Below are 20,803 nucleotides of genomic sequence, written 5' to 3'. Positions count from 1 at the left end.
AATCAAGAGATCTAACATTTTTTAAAAATCTGGATTTCTGACTTCTTTTGAAGCAGGCCACAGTGGCCTTATATTATTAAACAGCAAAGATCAGCTGGTACCAGGTAGCAGCTGCTCCAATCTGACCCTTGGCATTCGTTTACATTCCCTAACTGGCCACCGTAGGCACATGAGTTACTGCCATTGATAGACAGGGGCATTATTACCACAGATAAACAAATATGTTAACTACTCACCTGTAAGTATTACAAGTACTTTATGCTTAATAACTGTATTTGTTTCACTCACGTAACAAAAATATAGTAATCTGAGTCAATCTTGTAATGTTTTCATGTCAGCTTCTTCATAAACCAATCCCTCCAACTCCCTTTAACTGAAACCTGGCAATAGAACACAAATACTATCTCCCCTCAAACTCCTGAGTAATAAGTGCACATTGATGACTTTACCTCAAGCTCCTGAGGTATATGGGGCACAGGGTTATGTTCTAAATCCTCCATCCTCTAAGAAAAGGGAGAAAGGGCCCGACAACTCCTTATTTAAAGTAACGGCTTCCCACTGTAACCCCACATTGCCTATATTACCAACCTTCTGGGAATTTTCCCACATTTCCTAAAGCCTTTAACTCAATGACACAGTCTGCACTGTAACATATCCTATCCACATCATGAGTGACTTTCAGAATTCATGTGGATCATCTGTGCAGCACGGTAGCAATTCCTTGACCACCTCCTACCTCTTCACAATACTTAGGCACTCCCTGAAATCCAAAACCTTGCCACTTATTACCCAGAGGTGCTCTTCATCAGAATCCAATACTGCATTCTTATCACAATGTCTTATCCTTCAGTATTCTCACTCCTACAATAACTCCACCTACACCTCATGGATACCTTAAGTCTCCTATATTTCCTAGCAATCCATGAACCCCATTCTTATTGTGCTTCCAGCCTAAATTAGTGTTTGAAATACTTTATGAAAACCACTAACTTTCCCTCCTGGCAATTCTGATACATCATCTAAGGCAACCCAAAGCCTGAGTTAATTCCAAAATCTGTGATTTTTTTCACTGATACAGTTGGGTTGCCATATCCTAGAGAAATTACACAAGCCTACAGATTGGTCCCCCTTTGGATACATGGTCTCTGACTTCCACTGTGCCTTCAACTCCACTAGTAATATTTTTATTTATCATTAGTGAGCCCAATCTCCCATTCATGCCAGCAAGTATTCTATATGCTGATAATTCTCCCCAAGTCCTTTAACCTAGCACCAAACTTTTCACTCTCAATGAGTTACCTTACATACTGAAAAATACAGCAATCTTTAGGCATGAACTACGTCAGCTGCTAGCCCACACCCGTCTCCCCCAATTTGCCTTCATCTGCCCACCCCTAATTTTGTCCTTCCTTTCTTGGTATATAACTCTCTCCTCCCCACCATTAAAAGTTAGACCTTCTTAAATTGGAAGATTGGGATTAACATATACACACTACTATATATAAAACAGATAACTAGTAAGAACCTACTGTATAGCACAGGGAACTCCACTCAAACTCTGTAATGACCTATAATGGAAAAGAATCTAAAAGAGTGGATATATGTATAACTGATTCTCCTTGCCTTACAGCAGAAGTTAATACAACACTGTAAATCAACTATACTCCAATAAAAGTTAGTTAAAATAACAAAACTATCTGTCAGGATGCCACACCACAGCTACCTAAAAAAAAAAAAAAAGTTAGCCCTTCTATCAATGGTGTTCATCCTCGTCCTCATTCACCTGCTTAATCAGTTTTCCCTTTTCTGTCTTGTATCTTCAACCTCTCTTTCCCTTCAACCTATAAATATGCTCAAATTACTGATCAGCTAAAAAAAGGTTTTAGGTGATCTCCCTTTAGCCAGTGTCCTTCTCCAGCTAACAACACTGCCTACTTTCCATCCCAGTTAAGTATTTTTTAAAAAGTTATCCACCCAGGCTGAATCTAGCCCCTTCACATGTCATTCATCCTGACACTGCCAAACCCAAGAGATATTTTAATCTTTATATCACTGAAATACTCAGTTGCATTAGACATCGGTGACCCATAATATCGTTTTAAAAAGCTTTATTTTCCACCACTTCCATAAAAGTGTTCCCTAGGGTTCTGACCTTAGTCCACTGCTCTTGTCTAACTATACCTTCTCCTTGGACAACCTCAATTTTGAATGCAGCTCCTCCCTTGAAACCATTCCTCCTATACTGCCAATCTCAGATAATGGTATTATTACACACACAGTAAACAAACAAAAAATGCAGATATTCCCCTCTTTTTTCTTTTTTTAAATAAATTTATTTATTTTATTTATTGATTTTTGGCTGCATTGGGTCTTCATTGCTGTGCGTGGGCTTTCTCTAGTTGCAGCGAGCGGCGACTACTCTTTGTTGCGGTGCGCGGGCTTCTCGTTGTGGTGGCTTCTCTTGTTGCAGAGCATGGGCTCTAGGCGCACGGGCTTCAGTAGTTGTGGCACGCGGGCTTCAGTAGTTGTGGCCCTCAGGCTCTAGAGCGTAGGCTCAGTAGTTGTGGCGCACGGGCTTAGTTGCTCCACGGCATGTGGGATCCTCCCGGACCAGGGATCGAACCTGTGTCCCCTGATCCAGGTTCTCATCGCTGTCGTTGTCTTCCGTGTCTGAGTCGATCACAACACGGCCTTTCCACTTCTTTACCATCGTGGTCCCCCGGCTCCCATGCCGGACGCCGCCCGGACTCCGGATATTCCCCTCTTCTTTATTCCCACATCCAACAACCACATCTTGCTGATTTTTCACTTCCTAAGCATTTATCAAATTTAACCCTTTTCCTCCACCCCTAACTCCCTTTCTCCAATTAAGATATTCATGGTTTCTTATTCTATCTCTAGTGCCATCTTTATTTTTTTTTAATTTATTTATTTTTGGCTGCATTGGGTCTCTTTTGCTGTGCGCAGGCTTTCTCTAGTTGCAGTGAGCAGTGGCTACTCTTCGCTACGGTGTGTGGGCTTCTCATTGCGTGGCTTCTCTTGTTGCAGGGCACGGGCTCTAGGCGCCCGGGCTTCAAGAGTTGTGGCTTGCGGGCTCTGGAGCACAGGCTCAGCAGTTGTGGTGCACAAGCTTAGTTGCTCCGCAGCATGTGAGATCTTCCTGGACCAGGGCTCAAACCCGTGTCCCCTGCATTGGCAGGCGGATTCTTAACCACTGCGCCACCAGGGAAGCCCTAGTGCCATCTTTAAAAGTCATCCCCTACACTGAAGACAAGCTACAACCTGACTGCATTACTGTAGCCCCCCCCTTTCTACCAAGCTAAAATTTTTCAGTAGTTCCCCACAGTTAACAGAATAAAACCCAGACTTCTTAGTTATAGTTTAACCCACAGTTCCCCAGCTCTTACATAATCACCTATTAATAGCTCTACACATCATGCTTTACACAGCTTTGCTCATGCTCTTCCCTTTGCAGGAATATGGTCCCTGTTACTCTTTTTCTGATTAACTCTTACTTTTCCTTCAGGTTCTGTTCAAATTATCCACCCCTACCAGAAACTTTTAATAAAACCTCAGTACAGGATAAGTGCTTATTTGTCTTCAGCACTTGATGAAACTTCAGCACATATTATATTATGCTATGTACTTGTGCATCTATTTCACTACCTAGACTGTAAGTCAGTGATACAAACACAGTGGCCTACACATAGTAAACACTCAATAAACATTTGTAACCCTGAACTAAATAGAAAAAGATGGGGCTTCCCTGGTGGCGCAGTGTTTGGGAGTCTGCCTGCCAATGCGGGGGACATGGGTTCGAGCCCTGGTCTGGGGAGATCCCACATGCCACAGAGCAGCTAGGCCCATGAGCCACAACTACTGAGCCTGCGCGTTTGGAGCCTGTGCTCCGCAACGGGAGAGGCCGCGGAAGTGAGAGGCCAGAGCACCGCGATTAAGAGTGGCCCCCGGGGCTTCCCTGGTAGCGCAGTGGTTGAGAGTCCGCCTGCCGATGCAGGGGACACGGGTTCGTGCCCTGGTCCGGGAAGATCCCACATGCCACGGAGCGGCTGGGCCTGTGAGCCATGGCCCCTGAGGCTGTGCGTCCGGAGCCTGTGCTTGGCAACGGGAGAGGCCACAGCAGTGAGAGGCCCGCATACCGCAAAAAAAAAAAAGAGTGGCCCCCGCTTGCCGCAACTGGAGAAAGCCCTCACACAGAAACGAAGACCCAACACAGCCATAAATTAATTAATTAATTAATTATTTTTAAAAAAGAAAAAAAGATATTATACAGTATTTTTCTCCATCAGATTATCACCTAAGAAGATAAAATAGCTATAATAAAATTAAAAATTAAATCTACTCTTTTAAAAAAATCAATATGTATGAAATACTTAACTAAATCAAAATTTTCCATATGTGAATGCAGGAAAAAAATACAGTATTTAAAAATAAAGTATACTGACCACTTGGTGACACTCTTGTTCCCTATTTTTAGATATTATTTAGTACTTTAAATAAATTCCATCCTAAGGTTTATTATAAGACCCCATAAGTACAGGGGGAAAAGTGACTGTTAAAAATAACGTCATTCTATCTAAATCAATAAAGTATGACATGTTCCTTGAATACAAAATGAAAAAAAATCCTAACATATTCTGAATTTCATCTACAAGTGTGTTTTGAACAAATAGATAATATAATCACTGAGTAAATACAGAACCAAGATTAGTAGGCAATGATATACTTGAAATGTAGACAAATTACCAGGTATGTGGCTCTATTAAATAAGAAAGTGAGGGAGGGGATATGGGGACATATGTATACATATAGCTGATTCACCTTGTTGTACAGAAGAAACTAACACAACATTGTAAAGCAATTATACTCCAATGAAGATATTAAAAAAAAAGAAGAAAGTGACAAGTCGGGGGTGGAGGTTGTTGCATGAGGATGATAGAAAACTTGATACATTCTCTTTTCCTCTGTTAGCTGTTATTTCATCCAGTTGCTTCCAGTGATTCCACAGTCCCATTAATAAAACATATTTGAATATAAACCACTAATACACACACACACACACACACACACACACACACGCTAGATTTATAAAGTACGTAATGTGCTACAATATGAAACACATAAAACAGAACGTTCCACTGCCAGTAACAGACCTGTGGAAGATGGTGTGAAAGCAAGGCACCCCAGTAGCAGCCAGTGATGGCAATCTGCAAAAGGAAGGTGCTGGGGAGTATGAGAAGAAAGACCGACAGGGTCAGAGGATTAACTATGTACAGGAATGTAAGCAAATATATTGAGGGTGCTGGTTTCAGGTCTGAGGTCAGATTTTACTCTATTTACAAGCTAATGAGTTAGACTGTTACTGTTTCATGGATGCCTGCAGAAGACACAAGACTCTTGGGTCAGAGACAAAGTACTTAATACATCAGCATAGCAAACAACATAAGCACTGGCACATTTGTGTCAGTTTCCCCAGGTCCCAAGTCCCACAGGGATGATATGATATGAGCCCAGGTGGATGCACATGTCATGGGTTTGGTTCATAACCAAGGAACACTGAACTTGGGGAACCCAAGTAAAAAACCACTATTTTTACCCCAAGCAATAAGCAAGACTGCTCTTTGACACAAAGGGTGATATTACCTTATCCTTCAAGAGTGCTTGCTCATTACACACTCAGCTCTGAGAAATAATATGGATAAAAAGTGATCAGGGCCTTGCACTCCTGGTGTAACTCGGCCAGATGTGTAGGAGTGCAAGAGAGCCATGGAGGACTGTCTCTACCAACAAATGGAAGCCAGGTTTCTCACTGATGAAGAAGCAGGGTAAAATATGGAAAAGATACTGCCATGAACTCATATATGTAAATACTGTAAAAATTAAATACAGATGTAAAGGTGTGTGTGTGTGTGTGTGTGTGTGTGTGTGTGTGTGTGTGCGCGTGCATACATGCACGCACCTAGTGTCCAGATCTTGGTTATAAAAAACTACTCTCCACTAAAGAGAACCTGTGTTCCTTAGAGAAATTGCTGATTTTAGCGTCAGGGCAGGGAAAGTATAAAAAGGACCATGAACATCTTTCAGCAGAAATAATCAAAAAAATGAGGTAGATAAGTCAAAACAACACAGGTCATCTTAATTTGGCAATAAATTCTTACATGACACAAAAACATTAGCAACAAAAGGAAAAATAGATACATTAGATTTTATCAAATTTAAAAATTTTGTACATCAAAAGTGGACATTATCCAGGGCTTCTCTGGTTATGTAAAGGTGTGTGTGTGTGTGTGTGTGTGTGTGTGTGTGTGTGTGCATACATGCACGCACCTAGTGTCCAGATCTTGGTTATAAAAAACTTTCACTGATGAAGAAGCAGGGTAAAATATGGAAAAGATACTGCCATGAACTCATATATGTAAATACTGTAAAAATTAAATACAGATGTAAAGGTGTGTGTGTGTGTGTGTGTGTGTGTGTGTGTGTGTGTGTGCGCGTGCATACACGCACGCACCTAGTGTCCAGATCTTGGTTATAAAAAAACACTCTCCACTAAAGAGAACCTGTGTTCCTTAGAGAAATTGCTGATTTTAGCATCAGGGCAGGGAAAGTATAAAAAGGACCATGAACATCTTTCAGCAGAAATAATCAAAAAAATGAGGTAGATAAGTCAAAACAACACAGGTCATCTTAATTTGGCAATAAATTCTTACATGACACAAAAACATTAGCAACAAAAGGAAAAATAGATACATTAGATTTTATCAAATTTAAAAATTTTGTACATCAAAAGTGGACATTATCCAGGGCTTCTCTGGTGGCGCAGTGGTTGAGAGTCCACCTGCTGATGCACGGGACATGGGTTTGTGCCCCAGTCCGGGAAGATCCCACATGCCGCGGAGCGGCTAGGCCCGTGAGGCATGGCCGTTGAGCCTGCGCGTCCGCAGCTCCGCAACAGTGAGAGGCCCGCGTACCGCAAAAAAAAAAAAAAAAAAGTTTTGGAAATAGTGGAGATGGTTGTACAACACTGTAAATGTAATTAATGCCAGTGAATTGTATAACTGAAAATGGTTACAATGGCATATTTTATGCCATATATATTCTACCACAACAAAATATTTTTAAAAGAAAACACAGAAGTTACTTTGAAGGGATTCACACTGGCCAAATTCGGGCATCAAAATAATAGTGGCAACAGATTATACCACAAAGAACAAAGTTTTGTTTGTTTTTTAAAGGGGCTGGTGGAGAGAAGAGAAAGCTCTTCTCACAACAGAATGCCTGCATAATAAATATAGAAAGAAGCACCTAATTACAGAATCACCCATTTAAAAGCATCTCATTAATAATTAATTCAGGCAAGAAACATCAATGGATGCTAAAACTAGGGGTTGAAAGTGGGATGAAGAATGGCATAATCACATACTTTCAAAGTATCTCCCCACAAACACTAACTTTAAGGGAGGAGGCTAACTTCTCAGTGAAGAAATTTCACAGGCCGCATCTTAATCAAGTGATAAAAGACAACAATACTAATAAGGGGACAAATCAACAGCATGTGCAACCTAACAGGATGCAATAAAAAGAACACAGCATCACTTCAGAAACTGCATCAGAAAAAAATGCATAACCTGGATCTGATCACGAAGAAACAACAGAAAAACCCAAATTGAGAAACATTCTATAAAATGTCTGTCCTGTATTCATTTTGCCAAAAACAGCCATAAAAATCAAGGAAAGACTGAGAAACTGTTCCAGATTAAGGAAGTCTACAAAAGCATGACCCATGAGGTCAGATAGATCTTTCTGCTATAAAGTGCATTACTGGGGCAGTGTTGGAGACATTAATGGGGTCTCTGGTGAAGGATTACAGGAATTCTTTGAATTATTCTTGCAACTTTTTTAAATTTTAAAAACTGTTTCAAATGAAATATTTTAAATGTTCTAATATTTCCTTCCCACAATAAGGAATTATTATGTATACCCCACTGACAAAAACCAAAACACTGACTAGCATGGTTCTCCTAATTGCTCAGAACATTATTCTTTTACAAAAATACACAACTACTCTCTTTGTCTGGTTTACAATGCAGTAATTTTTTCCCCCTAGAACAACAGCTATTTTCCACTCACAAAGTCTTTTAGGTAGAAGCTCCAGAAAGATGCCAGCCAGTAAAAGCTATAGTTTTTGTGATAGTGTAAAATGTGAAATGTTACTGAAGACATCCAGACATCAAGTGAAGGTACAGGAAGGTACTGAAGTAGAAGCACTTTCTACTCCACTACCCTGTTTTATTTTTCTTCATAAAAATTATGTTTTGTTTTTTATCTGTTTACTATCTATAATCTATAGTAAAATGTAGGCTTCGTGAAAGTAGGAGCTTATTGTCTCCAGAGGCTAGAAGAGTACCTGACATAGTAAACACTTACCAAATGAATGAATATACCATATAGAATTAACTCTATACCCTGAAAAGAGAATATACCTTGCTTTTTTTCCACAGTTAACATTTATTAAATGATTACTATGTGACAGGCATGGTAAAATATGCATTGTATGTGTAAAATCACTTAATCCTTTTTTAAAGTTGAAGTATAGTTGATTTACAATATTGTGTTAGTTTCAGGTGTGCAGCACAGTGATTCAGTATTTTTGCAGTTTATATTCCATTACAGGTTACTTCAAGATAATGGGTATAATTCCCTATGCTATATAGTATTGGGCTGGCCAAAAAGTGCCTTCGGTTTTTAAGTAAAAATAAAAGACACATTTTTCATTTTCACCAAGAACTTTATTGAACAACGTATTCACCTTTTTGTTTCACTACCTTCTGCCGTTTTTCAGGCAACTTCATAATTCCATCTTCCCAAAACTTTTTATCTTTTTGAGCAAAGAACTGTTCCAGATGCCTTTCACAGTCTTCCAGGGAACTGAAATTTTGTCCATTAAGAGAATTTTGTAAAGACCAAAATAAATGGAAATCTGAAGGTGCAATGTCTGGTGAATATGGCAGATGAATCAGAACTTCCCAGCCAAACTGTAAGTTTTTGCTTGGTCATTAAAGAAACATGCGTTCTTGTGTTATCCTGATGGAAGATTATGCATTTTCTGTTGACTAATTCCAGATGCTTTTTGTCAAGTGCTGCTTTCAGTTGGTCTAGCTGGGAGTAGTATTTGTTGGAATTAATCATTTGGTTTTCCAGAAGGAGCTCATAATCCTACCATATACACAACATCACCTTCTTTGATGAAGACTGGCCTTTGGTGTGGTTGGTGGTGGTTCATTTCACTTGCCCCACGATCTCTTGCTCCACATTGTTGTACAGTATCCACTTTTCATTGCCCGACACAATTTGTTTTAAAAACAGAACGTTTTCATTACGTTTAAGTAGAGAATCGCATGAGGAAATATGGTCAAGGAGGTTTTTTTCGTTTTGCTTATGTGGAACCCAAATATCAAAGTGATTAACATAGCCAAGCTGGTGTAATTGATTTTCAATGCTTGATTTGGATATTTTGAGTATGTCGGCTATCTCCCATGTGGTATAATGTTGATTGTTCTCAATTAATGTCTCAATTTGATCGCTATCAACTTCAAATGGTCTACCCGCGAGTGGAGCATCGTCCAGCGAGAAATCTCAAACACGAAACTTCCCAAACCACTTTTGACATGTTCTATCAGTCACAGCACCTTCTCCATATACTGCATAAATCTTTTTTGCGTTTCAGTTGCGTTTTCACCTTTCTTGAAATAATAAAGCATAATATGCCAAAAATGTTGCTTTTTTTCTTCCATCTTCAGTATTAAAATGGCTACATAAAAATTCACCAATTTTGATGTCTTTTTTTTTAATGCACGCTGATATGACAGCGGTCACATACAATCTAACAAAATTGTTTCGAATGAAGTTAAAGACAACTAAGTTCTACTAGAGCCATCTTACGGAAAAAAACCGAATGAACCTTTTGGCCAACCCAGTATATAGTTGTTTTTTATCTGTTTTATACTAATACACAGTAGTTTGTATCTGTTAATCCCATACCTCTAATTTGTCCCTTCCACCTTCCCTCTCCCTTTAGGTAACCAGTTTGTTTTCTATAACAGTGAATCTGTTTCCGTTTTGTATATACATTCTTTTGTATTATTTGTTAGATACCACATTTAAGTGATACAGCACTTGTCTTTCTCTGACTTATTTCACCTAGCATAATATTCTCTAGGTCCATCCATGTTGCTGCAAATGGCAGTATTTCATTCTTTTTTTATAGTTCAGTAATATTCTATTGTATATATATATATATATATACCATGTCTTCTTAATTCATTCATCTGTTGATGGGCACTTGGGTTGCTTCCATGTCCCGGCTATTATAAATAGTGCTTCTATGAACACTGAGATGCATGTATATATCCAGAAAAAATTCAAGAAGAAAATATCTTATTTTAATGCTCATGGTACAGATAAGAAAACTGATCAACTAATGATCAATGAATTTCAAACAGCAGAGTAAGAATACAGGGAACATTCTCTGATCACAGAATAACTAGAATATACTATGTCAGAATCAGTATAAAATTGCTACATATCTGAATCAGTGGGATACAGTTACAACAATGCTTAAAGGAAATTTCAAAACTTTACTTATGTTAATAAATAAGAAAAACACTTCACAAGGGTAAGAATGGCCATCAACAAAAACATCTACAAACAATAAATGCGGAGAGGATGTGGAGAAAAGGGAATCTTCCTACACTGCTGGCAGGAATGTAAACTGGTATAGCCACTATGGAGAACAGTATGGAGGTTCCTTAAAAAACTAAGAAGAGAACTACCATATGACTCAGCAATCCCACTCCTGGGCATATACCCAGAGAAAACCATAACTCGAAAAGATACATGCACTCCAATGTTCACTGCAGCGCTATTTACAATAGCCAGGACATGGAAGCAACCTAAATGTCCATCAACAGAGGAATGGGTAAAGAAGATATAGTACATATACATACAATGGAATATTACTCAGCCATAAAAAAGAACAAAATAATGCCATCTGCAGCAACATGGACGAACCTAGAGACTGTCATACTGAGTGAAGTAAGTCAGACACAGAAAGACAAATATCATGATATTTGTGGAATCTAAATCTTATATGTGGAGGCTAAAAAAAGAGTACAAATGAACTTATTTACAAAACAGAAGTAAAGTCACGGATGTAGAAAACAAACTTATGGTCACCAGTGGACTGGGGGGGCGGTTAAATTGGGACGTTGTGATTGACATTTACAATACTATATATAAAATAGATAACTAATAACCTGCTGTATAGCACAGGGAACTCTATTCAATACTCTGTAATGGCCTATATGGGGAAAGAATCTGAAAAAAAAAAAAAGAGTGGATATATGTATAATTGATTCACTTTGCTGTACACCTGAAACTAACACAACATTGTAAATCAATTATACTCCAATAAAAATTAAAAAAATAAAAACTGCTTCACCAATGAGAAATAAAAAAGAAAAACAGGGCTTCCCTGGTGGCGCAGTGGTTGAGAGTCTGCCTGCCGATGCAGGGGACACGGGTTCATGCCCCAGTCCGGGAAGATCCCACATGCAGCTCAGCGGCTGGGCCCGTGAGCCATGGCCACTGAGCCTGCGCGTCCGGAGCCTGTGCTCCGCAACGGGAGAGGCCACAACAGTGAGAGGCCCGTGTACCGCAAAAAAAAAGAAAAGAAAAAAAAGGAAAACAAATTAAACTTGAATTAAAATATTAGAGTTTTAAAATGAAAGCATAAGTGTTTTAGGCTTTTAGAAAGCAAACTGGAAACATCTATTAAAATTTAAAATATATATGCCCTTTGACCCAGAAACTCCACTTTTGGCAATCTATCCCATAGAAACCAAAGTACTGTTTCTTAAAGATATTATGTACTCAGATTTATTGCAGCACTGTTTTGTATTGGAAACAGCGTGAATATTCATCAATAGGTGAACAACTAAATTATTTGGTATAGCCACAAAATGGAACATTACTTGGCCAGTAAAAAGATTCAAATTAAAGGTAAACCAAATAACTCGGAGGGATTTTCACAAGCCTCTGAAGGAGAAAAGCAACTTAGAGAAAAGTGTGTGTAACATGATCTCATTAACAAAAATCAAATACCCCAAATGCCTATGAATATGGAGAAAAGTAGAATATACACCAAGCTGTTAATATAGCTGTTAAGACTGAGGAGTCACATATATGATTTTACTTCATTTATGTAAAATTATACACAGGCACAGGGGAAAAAATGCTCAAAAAGAAAAAAGATAAAAACAGAAACTCTTATTTTAAACAATGAAAAACAACAGAATTAAAATAATCCAAGAGCTGTTTCAAAAAACAGAAGAGCTGTTTATTTAGGGAGAAATATAAACCATTAGCTAATCTAACCAAAAGCTGTGGTGTGTTTTTTTTTTAATTTTGCTTTTCATATTCAGGTCTCTATTATATCAGATTATTTATGTTGACATGCCAGACTTCCAATTTCACATTTTTTTTCCCCCAAGTGGATAGCAGTTTGTCCCAGTACTATTTATTAAAAAGTTCATTCTTTCCCCATTTGATTTTTAATACTACTAATATCCTAAATTCCTCAACATATCTAGGTTTGCTTCCAGATTCCCTATTCTATTTCACTGTTTACATTACTACAGCTTTAATTAAGTTTTGATATATGGTATATTCAGTCTTCACATGTTTTTCAATATCTAGGTTTGCTTCCAGATTCCCTATTCTATTTCACTGTTTACACTACTACAGCTTTAATAAATTTTGATATATGGCATATTCAGTCTTCACATGTTTTTCAATATCTAGGTTTGCTTCCAGATTCCCTATTCTGTTTCACTGTTTACATTACTACAGCTTTAATAAGTTTTGCTATATGGCATATTCAGTCTTCACACGTTTTTCAATACTATTTTTGCTATTTGGCCCCTCACTCTTCATATTAATTTTAGAATCAGTTTGCCAACTTCTATGCAAAAAAAAAAAAAAAAAACCTAGAATTTAGACTGGAACCACATTGAATTCACACCTGAATCTGAAGAGAAATGGCATATTTGTGATACCGTCTCTTCATAGCCAAGGATGCTGTGCTGCTCCTTTTACTCAGGACTTTAAAATGTTCCTTAGAAATGACTTGTAATTTCATCCAAATAGGTCTCACACACTTCAGTTAAATTTATTCTTATTACTCCTTATAGTTTTCGTACTATAGTATTTTTGTAATTAATTAATTAATTAATATATATTTTGGCTGTGTTGGGTCTTCGTTGCTGCACATGAGCTTTCTGTAGTTGCAGCGAGCCAGGGCTACTCTTCGTTGAGGTGTGTGGACTTCTCATTGCGGTGGCTTCTCTTGTTGCAGAGCACAGGCTCTAGGCATGCGGGCTTCAGTAGTTGTGGCATGCAGGCTCAGTAGTTGTGGCTTGCGGGCTCTAGAGCGCAGGTTCAGTAGTTGTGGCGCATGAGCTTAGCTGCTCCGTGGCATGTGGGATCTTCCTGGACCAGGGCTTAAACCTGTATCCCCTGCATTGGCAGGCAGATTCTAAACCACTGCACCACCAGGGAAGTCCCTGCTATAGTATTTTTAAATTACGTTGTCTAATTTATGCTGCTGATAGTTGATTTTATTATACTGAACTTTGCTAATATCCTAGTAGTTCTATAGTTTATAGACTCCTTTGGATTTTCTGCATAGATAATTATACAATCTGTAAATAGTTTTGTTTCTTTCATTCTAACCCTTAACCTTCATTTTTCTTGTCTTACTGAAGGTGTTGAGACCACCATTACCATAATGAATAGAAGCAGTGAAAACAGGCATTATTGCTTTGTTCTGGTTTTAAGGAGAATGCTTCTAACTTTACCATTCAGTATAGCAAATGCCTATCAAATAAAGGAAATTCTCTTCTATTCCTAGCTGGCTGACAGTTTTTATAATTACTGAGTGTTACATTTTATCAAAGTATTTTTCAGCATCTATTATCTCTGTTGCTTCTTTTGAGAGAGGCAGTCTGCCATGAGTTCTGAACATCCTTGTACATGCCTGCCATACATACCAAACTGAAAGACCTAACCATCCAGGGATACTGAAGAGTTTCTGTAACTGGTCAAGAGACAGTTCAACAGGTCAAGGTGACCACAGCATAATTACCATGTGACTGCTTACTCCCTGGGAAAGGACTGGCTTGCTTCCTGATTGCAACAAAAGGTACCTAGCACTTAACTCTGGGTTCCTTAGCTGCAATGCATAGCCACCATCTCTGCTGATCACATCACCCTGTGGGACCTGGGGGCAGGAAACCAATACTGCCATGCTGATGCCCCTTCTGTCTGCTGTGCTATGAGTAATTAACTGCCCTGCTCTTATCCACTGAATCCAGCTGTCTACTTCTGGCACCTATGGAGCTGTGGCAGTTACTCCTTGCCATTCTCCATGAGTTTGGGGTTCTTGTCTGACAGTCTATAAGAGATCTTTAAAAGGCTCCTTTTACAACTTCCAACACTACCAGAGTGAAATCATTAAAAAAAACAACTATCAACCTGGTTAAATACGTCCATCTTTTTTTCTAACTATTCTATCAAATGCTTCCATTAAGTAATCAAAGCTAACAATGATCAAGGTCCTTCGAAAATGCATTTTCCCAACAGAACTTAATTGATCAAGATAAAGCAACTGAGAGATGCTTTTTAATAGGAGACAATTTGTAATGACTCAAATATTTTCAAGAAGGATACTTCTGGAAAAAATGCCTTATTTTCTAATTAAGCAAATACATACCTTATAATCCACATGACCCATTAAGAATAATTAAATAATTAGAGAAGAATATAACAAGAGTTTAAATATTTTTAAATATATATTTTTACTGTCAATTACAAAATGCCAAGAGATACAGAACACTAGCTATTAGTGCCATTAATATATTACACAGTCACAAAAACAATATAATGCTAGTTGCTTTCAAATTTTTAAATCCTATTAAATATTTCATTGATGTGCCTTGAGGTTAGATTTCAATAGCAGACATCTCGGTGAGGCAAATATCAAAGTAATTATGTTATTTTTATCTTTTTACCTGTATTCAGGCTGTCGGCTTGCAGAATGATCATCTCTTGTCCACCGATAGCCAGATTCATCCTATAACAGAAAAACGTTACTTAGCTATTCATTTACATTATTTTGGTCAGGTAGGGTATATATGTATCTAACAGAACTACTGGAAACTAGTCTCTAAGACCAAAATAATATGAGGGCAAAGACACCTTTCTAAATTTCTCTGAGCTTCAAAGGCATAAAAAAGTAAAAAGGATACCGCAAGTCATCCATTTCAACAACTAATTTGGTAGACTGAGAACCTGTGGTACCATTTATCTCTATTAAAATACTTAAAGTATTTCTTTGGTAGGCACAAACAGCCTTATTACCAAAAGCACATGCCAATATTCACAACACAGAAAGTCTGTTCGAGAACAAAGGTTCAATTTAAATTTAGCCAAGCACACATTTCTCAACCTTTCATTTTATTCTTCCTCTGTCAAGTTTGCTCAGCAATTTTCACATTCAAGACCAATGAAGAACTTGTCACTTTTCCACTCTTCTTGTTCAAGTTTCCTTTTCTCAACCTACCTCCCATTAAAAACCACAACTGGAAACAATATAATAAGAAATCAACACTTACTGATAAGCTATATTAGAACAAGATGTGGCACTAAGTTTAAAATTAATCAAAGAAAGTACACGTTGTCCTCTAAAACAAATTTGGAAAAGATACATATAAAAGAACCACATGGTAATCCATACTCAATTACTTTAAAATTATACAAAGAACAATGTACAATCAGCCGTCCATACCCACAGGTTCTGCGTCGGCTCAAAAATACTGGGGAAGGGGGAATTCTAGAAAGTTCCAAAAAGCAAAACTTAAATTTGCTGCATGCCAGCCACTATTTACATAGCACTATGTTGTATTAGGTATTATAAATAATCTAGAGACGATTTAAAGTATACGGAAGATATGCATAGGTTATATGCAAATACTATGCCGTTTTATATAAGGGACTTGAGCAACCTCAGGTTTTGGTATCCTGGTGGGTCCTGTAACCAATCCCCTGATATCGAGGGACAACTGTAACATGTGCATTACCTACAATCAGAAACACTGATTCACCTAAAATAAATACTATCTTCATCCTCCTCTTTAGCATCACGTACTCTATTCTTAAAGAAGTAAAATGTATTCATCATTTTCCTTCCCAACATTAAACTATTAACAAACAAAAGAAAAAACTCAATAGCTATAAGAGAATATTGGATCAAGTAAGCAGTTTGTTTTATACTAACTGAACTCTAGGTAAGAATTAGCATCATGAGAATCCTAAGGATCTCAAGTGGGCCTGCTTGTTTGTTTGAAGAAAATTTAAAGAGAAAATGTGTCAAGTACGAATAAACACAATTTGTAACAACAATAGTAAAACATATTATCGAGGCACTATTATGCTGCAAGGTTTTAGAAAAAAATCTTGTCCATACGGCTTCAAATGCAAATTGGTCCAATGAATCCAAAATTCCCTGTCTACACTAAATGGCCACAGGGTTTTCCTAAGAGGGATAACAACTGTTTATGCAAAGGCCAAACTGTTTCTCCTTGAGACTACCTGGAAGAATGGCTCTGATGGCAAAATCCAGCATTTCTAAAACAGAGATAACACATAGTATTTACTTTTCAATACCAAACCCTTCTTCCTAAAGGAACAGCATGACATTAAAATTGAACAAAATAAAAATCAATTCTATTGAGAAGTAAGGACGCTATAACACCCCAAACTTAAAAACAAACACAAGAAAATATTGAATAGTCTCACTGCCACTTTAGAATTGTCAAGGGTCACGATGATGTGGTAGTAAAAGAACTAAACTCCCATACATACTTATCTTGGGTAAATCACCTTAGCTCCATTTCCTCAGGTGTAAAGTAAGGAAACTAATTCCAATGGCTACTGTGAGGTCAAATTTATCATAAGCAACGTCTGAATATGTACTGTTAGTTAAACATTATATATAAGGGAAGGAGAAAATGTAGGAAAATGGTTTAGCAAAGGAATGTTATAAACATGCAAGCTAGGTCAAAGGAAGTGCATCAAGGAATAGTTTAATCAAGTTCAATAACAGATTATTGCAACATTAAATATATACTTCTAGATTACTAAAGATGCTCAAGAGAAAAAACATAATAATAATAGCAATAATGGCTAACACTTAACAAGTGCTTATTATAGGAAAGGCAATGTTTTGAGGGCTTTCTAATCTGAGTTAGGAAGTAGACTTTAATAATAACAAAAATGAGACTGAGTCTCAACAACCTTAACCCAACCTTACCCACAGCATTTCATCATGATAAAAATAAAGTAACTGTAAGTGGGCACATCTAGTAAAAGATAACTACCTGGTTATCACTTATTGAATACAAAAGCAATAGATAAGATTACCTTTATCTGGTTCTGCAAATCCTTGCCAATTTAGGGGATAAAAAAGCAGGCTAGTTGGAATTAATGTAATTTAGATAGAGCTATCCAGAGGGCTTACCCACTTTGTCCAGCACCCCAAGATTCTTGACTACCAGTTCCCATTTGACAGCTCCAGCAGGCAAGTCAACAGAGCATCAAGCAGGAAGTGTTTATTCAACTGCCTTCATGGCCAGTCACATAAATTCCAAAAATTACATGATTTTTTAAACTTATAAAAAATAACAATTAGTACATGGGGGAAATTTACATACTCCTCTGTGAGGTGGACCACTTCTTCGATCATGAGAAAAACTGCGGCCCTCGTCATATTCTCGGTAACCAACATGACTGTAATATCTACTGTAGCTTCCTTCACCAGGTCTGTCTAGCAGTGGTGGTTTCTTTGGCACAATATTAACTACTCTACGGTAGCCATCCTAAAACAGACAAAAAGAAATATATAAAAATCACTAACTTCTCTATTTGGTTTTGGAAAGGTTTTTAAAAAAGCACAGGAGTTCTTATCCTTAATCAAATAGAGTAAATGTATAAACAAACAAAAATGCATTAATGAAATAACATGACTATAACTAATAGTAAGGTCTTCACATGAATTAAAGGAAATAAAACTGTTCAACGAAGAAAGCCAGGTGTTTAAAGTAACATGCAGCAATGCAAAAAACCAATCATAAGTAAAAGAAAAAGTACAATATTATTGTTTTAATAAAAAATAAACTACAAAAGTGAGAATGTTACAGTAGCTCTAATCCCTAACTGTCTAGGAATTTTATAAGTAAAACCATTTAAGATAGCACACATCTTGGGTCTACTGTGTTTGAAGTACTGTTCAGAAGAAATATAAGATTTTTACACATAACCAACAGCAAACAGGGAGGTAATACTGAGCTAGAAAGATCTAGAGGAAACATTTTGCCATTTCTCCAGCAGCACTAGAGAGAGGAGAGACTTGGACATCACGAGTTTTGAAGCAAAATAAAACTCGTTATAAAATTTGAACTAATTTTCAAAGTAATACGTTAATGTTTTAAAGTTTTAGCAGCTGAATGGATTCTTAGTGGGAGTTGGGAAACTGGACAGAGGGAGAACACCTGTCTTAGACAAGAACACCTGTCTTAGACAAGAACACCTGTCTTAGACAAGAAGCTGCTGTAAAATAACTAAACAAAAATGATTATCAACAAGAAGAACTGGAGAGCTACAGAACATATATCTGTAAACAATCTGGTCTTAAGCAATCTTGCTATGTTTATCAATATCAGATGAGGTATATGGGAAAGAAACTGGCAAGCTATCTAAGTATACGATATGATCAATATCAGTTAACTAATTTCACAAAATGAAAAACCAAAATATAATGCCCAATGTTCAGGGCTGGTTATTTTACCACCTTAAGTCTCAGTTTCATTATCTGCAAAATGAGATTAATATTAGTTACCTACCTCATGGAGTTGTGAGGATTAAATAAAAACCAAATTGTAAAACATTTAGCACAGCAGGACACACTAAGTGCTCAAAAAATGTTTGCTATTTTGATTACTATTTTTGCAAGTCTAAGTGAAACACTAAATTCCTCAAAGTGTCTATTTCCTTACATTACTTCTTAGCATTAATAACTACAACTATTCAGATATAAATAATCACATCCAATTCAAATTTCCCGATGGGTAGGAAATTTGTCAATGTGCTAGGAAAAAATAAAATCAATAGTTCATATCTATTTGACAGTTAAAATGACCTACCTAATTTTTTTCTATGGGGATACAACTTGGTTTCCTTCTTTAGTATGTTAGACATTAAATTGTAATATATATTCTGTATGATTACATAAAATATAGTACACAAATGAATTTATTGACTCTTTCTTCTAAACACTATCTTTCACAGAGATTTCAATTAAATCTAAACAAATACTGAGTTTCTTTAAAAAAATTGGCATTAAGCCAAAATTAACATTACAATTTATAGCATTTTCTATTTCAAAATTTATTATACATAAAATTAGAATCACTGATTTCTCCAGTTTCAAGAAACCATAAAATTCCACTCCACAACACCCTTGTTTGTACATGCTTTGGTGAAGGGATGGTGGGGTGAGCATATACGCCTATTAATGCTTCTATTAATAGACAGCTTATTACTTTACCAAGCAGCCTGTTTCTGTGTTCAACTCCCCCAAATTACTACAAAGTTATTTCAGGATTTTAAAATGTATATGGTAAAACTTTCAAAGAAGTAAAACTCAAGTCACATTTAGTTATATATTTAACAAATTGTTTCTACAAAATAATACAAATGGAAATAATCATTCCAAACTTGTTAATCAGCAAAAGAAAAAAATCTCCTAATGACAGTTCTTACATCTAGCAATGAAGATGAAACTGGCATTTCCTTTATGTTTTGAGAAAGTCTTCAAATGTAAGTAACATTATACCATCTCTGCTCTGTAGGCATCTAATCTTAAGGAAAATTCCCTCATTCTATGAAAAGATTTAAGGAAACGAAGATGACTGTAGGAGTCTGTGACAAAGCAAGACTATTTTCAGAGAGTTCATAGCTCATACCATTCAAGATATACCATTCAAGAATTTTTTTCTTTCCGATAAAATCCATGATGAGAGGCAAAGATTTCAGAATTTCTCTTTCAAAAGCTTATATTATTAAGAAAGTTCAAACAGTATTTTATATTACTTACAAAGCCAGATCTGAATGGAAACACCACCACTGTTTGAAATTCTTGTACAAATCTTACATTAAGCTATAAATATGTAATTTTCCTTCCTAAATGCTAATGGAAGTACACAAGGCTTCAGATACTGATGTTTGGAACCTCCTTTTTAGAAATGTTTTGGAAAACAATGGCACCATAATACATAAACCAGAAATAAAAATTATGACTTATGAAGAATATGTTATAGAGTGTTTTTAAGGACAACAGGATCATTTTCAATTAATTAAAAAATAAACTCAATGGAATAGAAACATTTCTATTATTTAAAATGCAGATGGATCCATCGGATTTGCTTCTCCATAGTGTTAATGGTATGATCAGTCAGACCAAAAATAAAAAGTATATGTAGTTCATTAAAAAAAAAACAATAAATTTGAAAACCCATTTTACTTAATCATTTATCCACTCTGGCAGGACGTAGAAAGCAAAAACATGTATATAAACTTAACCATGTTTTTGAGAAGTTATAGTTCTGTTTTT

General features: G+C 36.8%; 1 protein-coding gene across 9 annotated transcripts in view; it reads right to left on the bottom strand.

Annotated features, from left to right (window-relative positions):
- Positions 1-20,803, bottom strand: part of PPHLN1 (periphilin 1) — a 138,414-nt gene that overhangs the window by 95,662 nt on the left and 21,949 nt on the right. For 5 of the 9 annotated variants that reach the window (XM_024740439.1, XM_024740440.1, XM_024740441.1 and 2 more), the window contains 2 exons: positions 17,847-18,011; positions 15,147-15,208 (listed from right to left, as the gene is read on the bottom strand). In XM_024740439.1, coding sequence (XP_024596207.1) covers positions 15,147-15,208; positions 17,847-18,011 — 227 coding nt within the window. The remainder of the gene's footprint in view (positions 1-15,146; positions 15,209-17,846; positions 18,012-20,803) is intronic. The other 4 variants (XM_024740445.1, XM_024740446.1, XM_024740447.1 and 1 more) reach the window with 1 other exon arrangement.

Source organism: Neophocaena asiaeorientalis, unplaced genomic scaffold (assembly GCF_003031525.2).
Source record: "Neophocaena asiaeorientalis asiaeorientalis breed wild unplaced genomic scaffold, Neophocaena_asiaeorientalis_V1.1 scaffold340, whole genome shotgun sequence".
In the NCBI taxonomy this organism is placed as follows: domain Eukaryota; kingdom Metazoa; phylum Chordata; class Mammalia; order Artiodactyla; family Phocoenidae; genus Neophocaena; species Neophocaena asiaeorientalis.
This window is presented reverse-complemented; position numbering and strand designations above follow the sequence as displayed.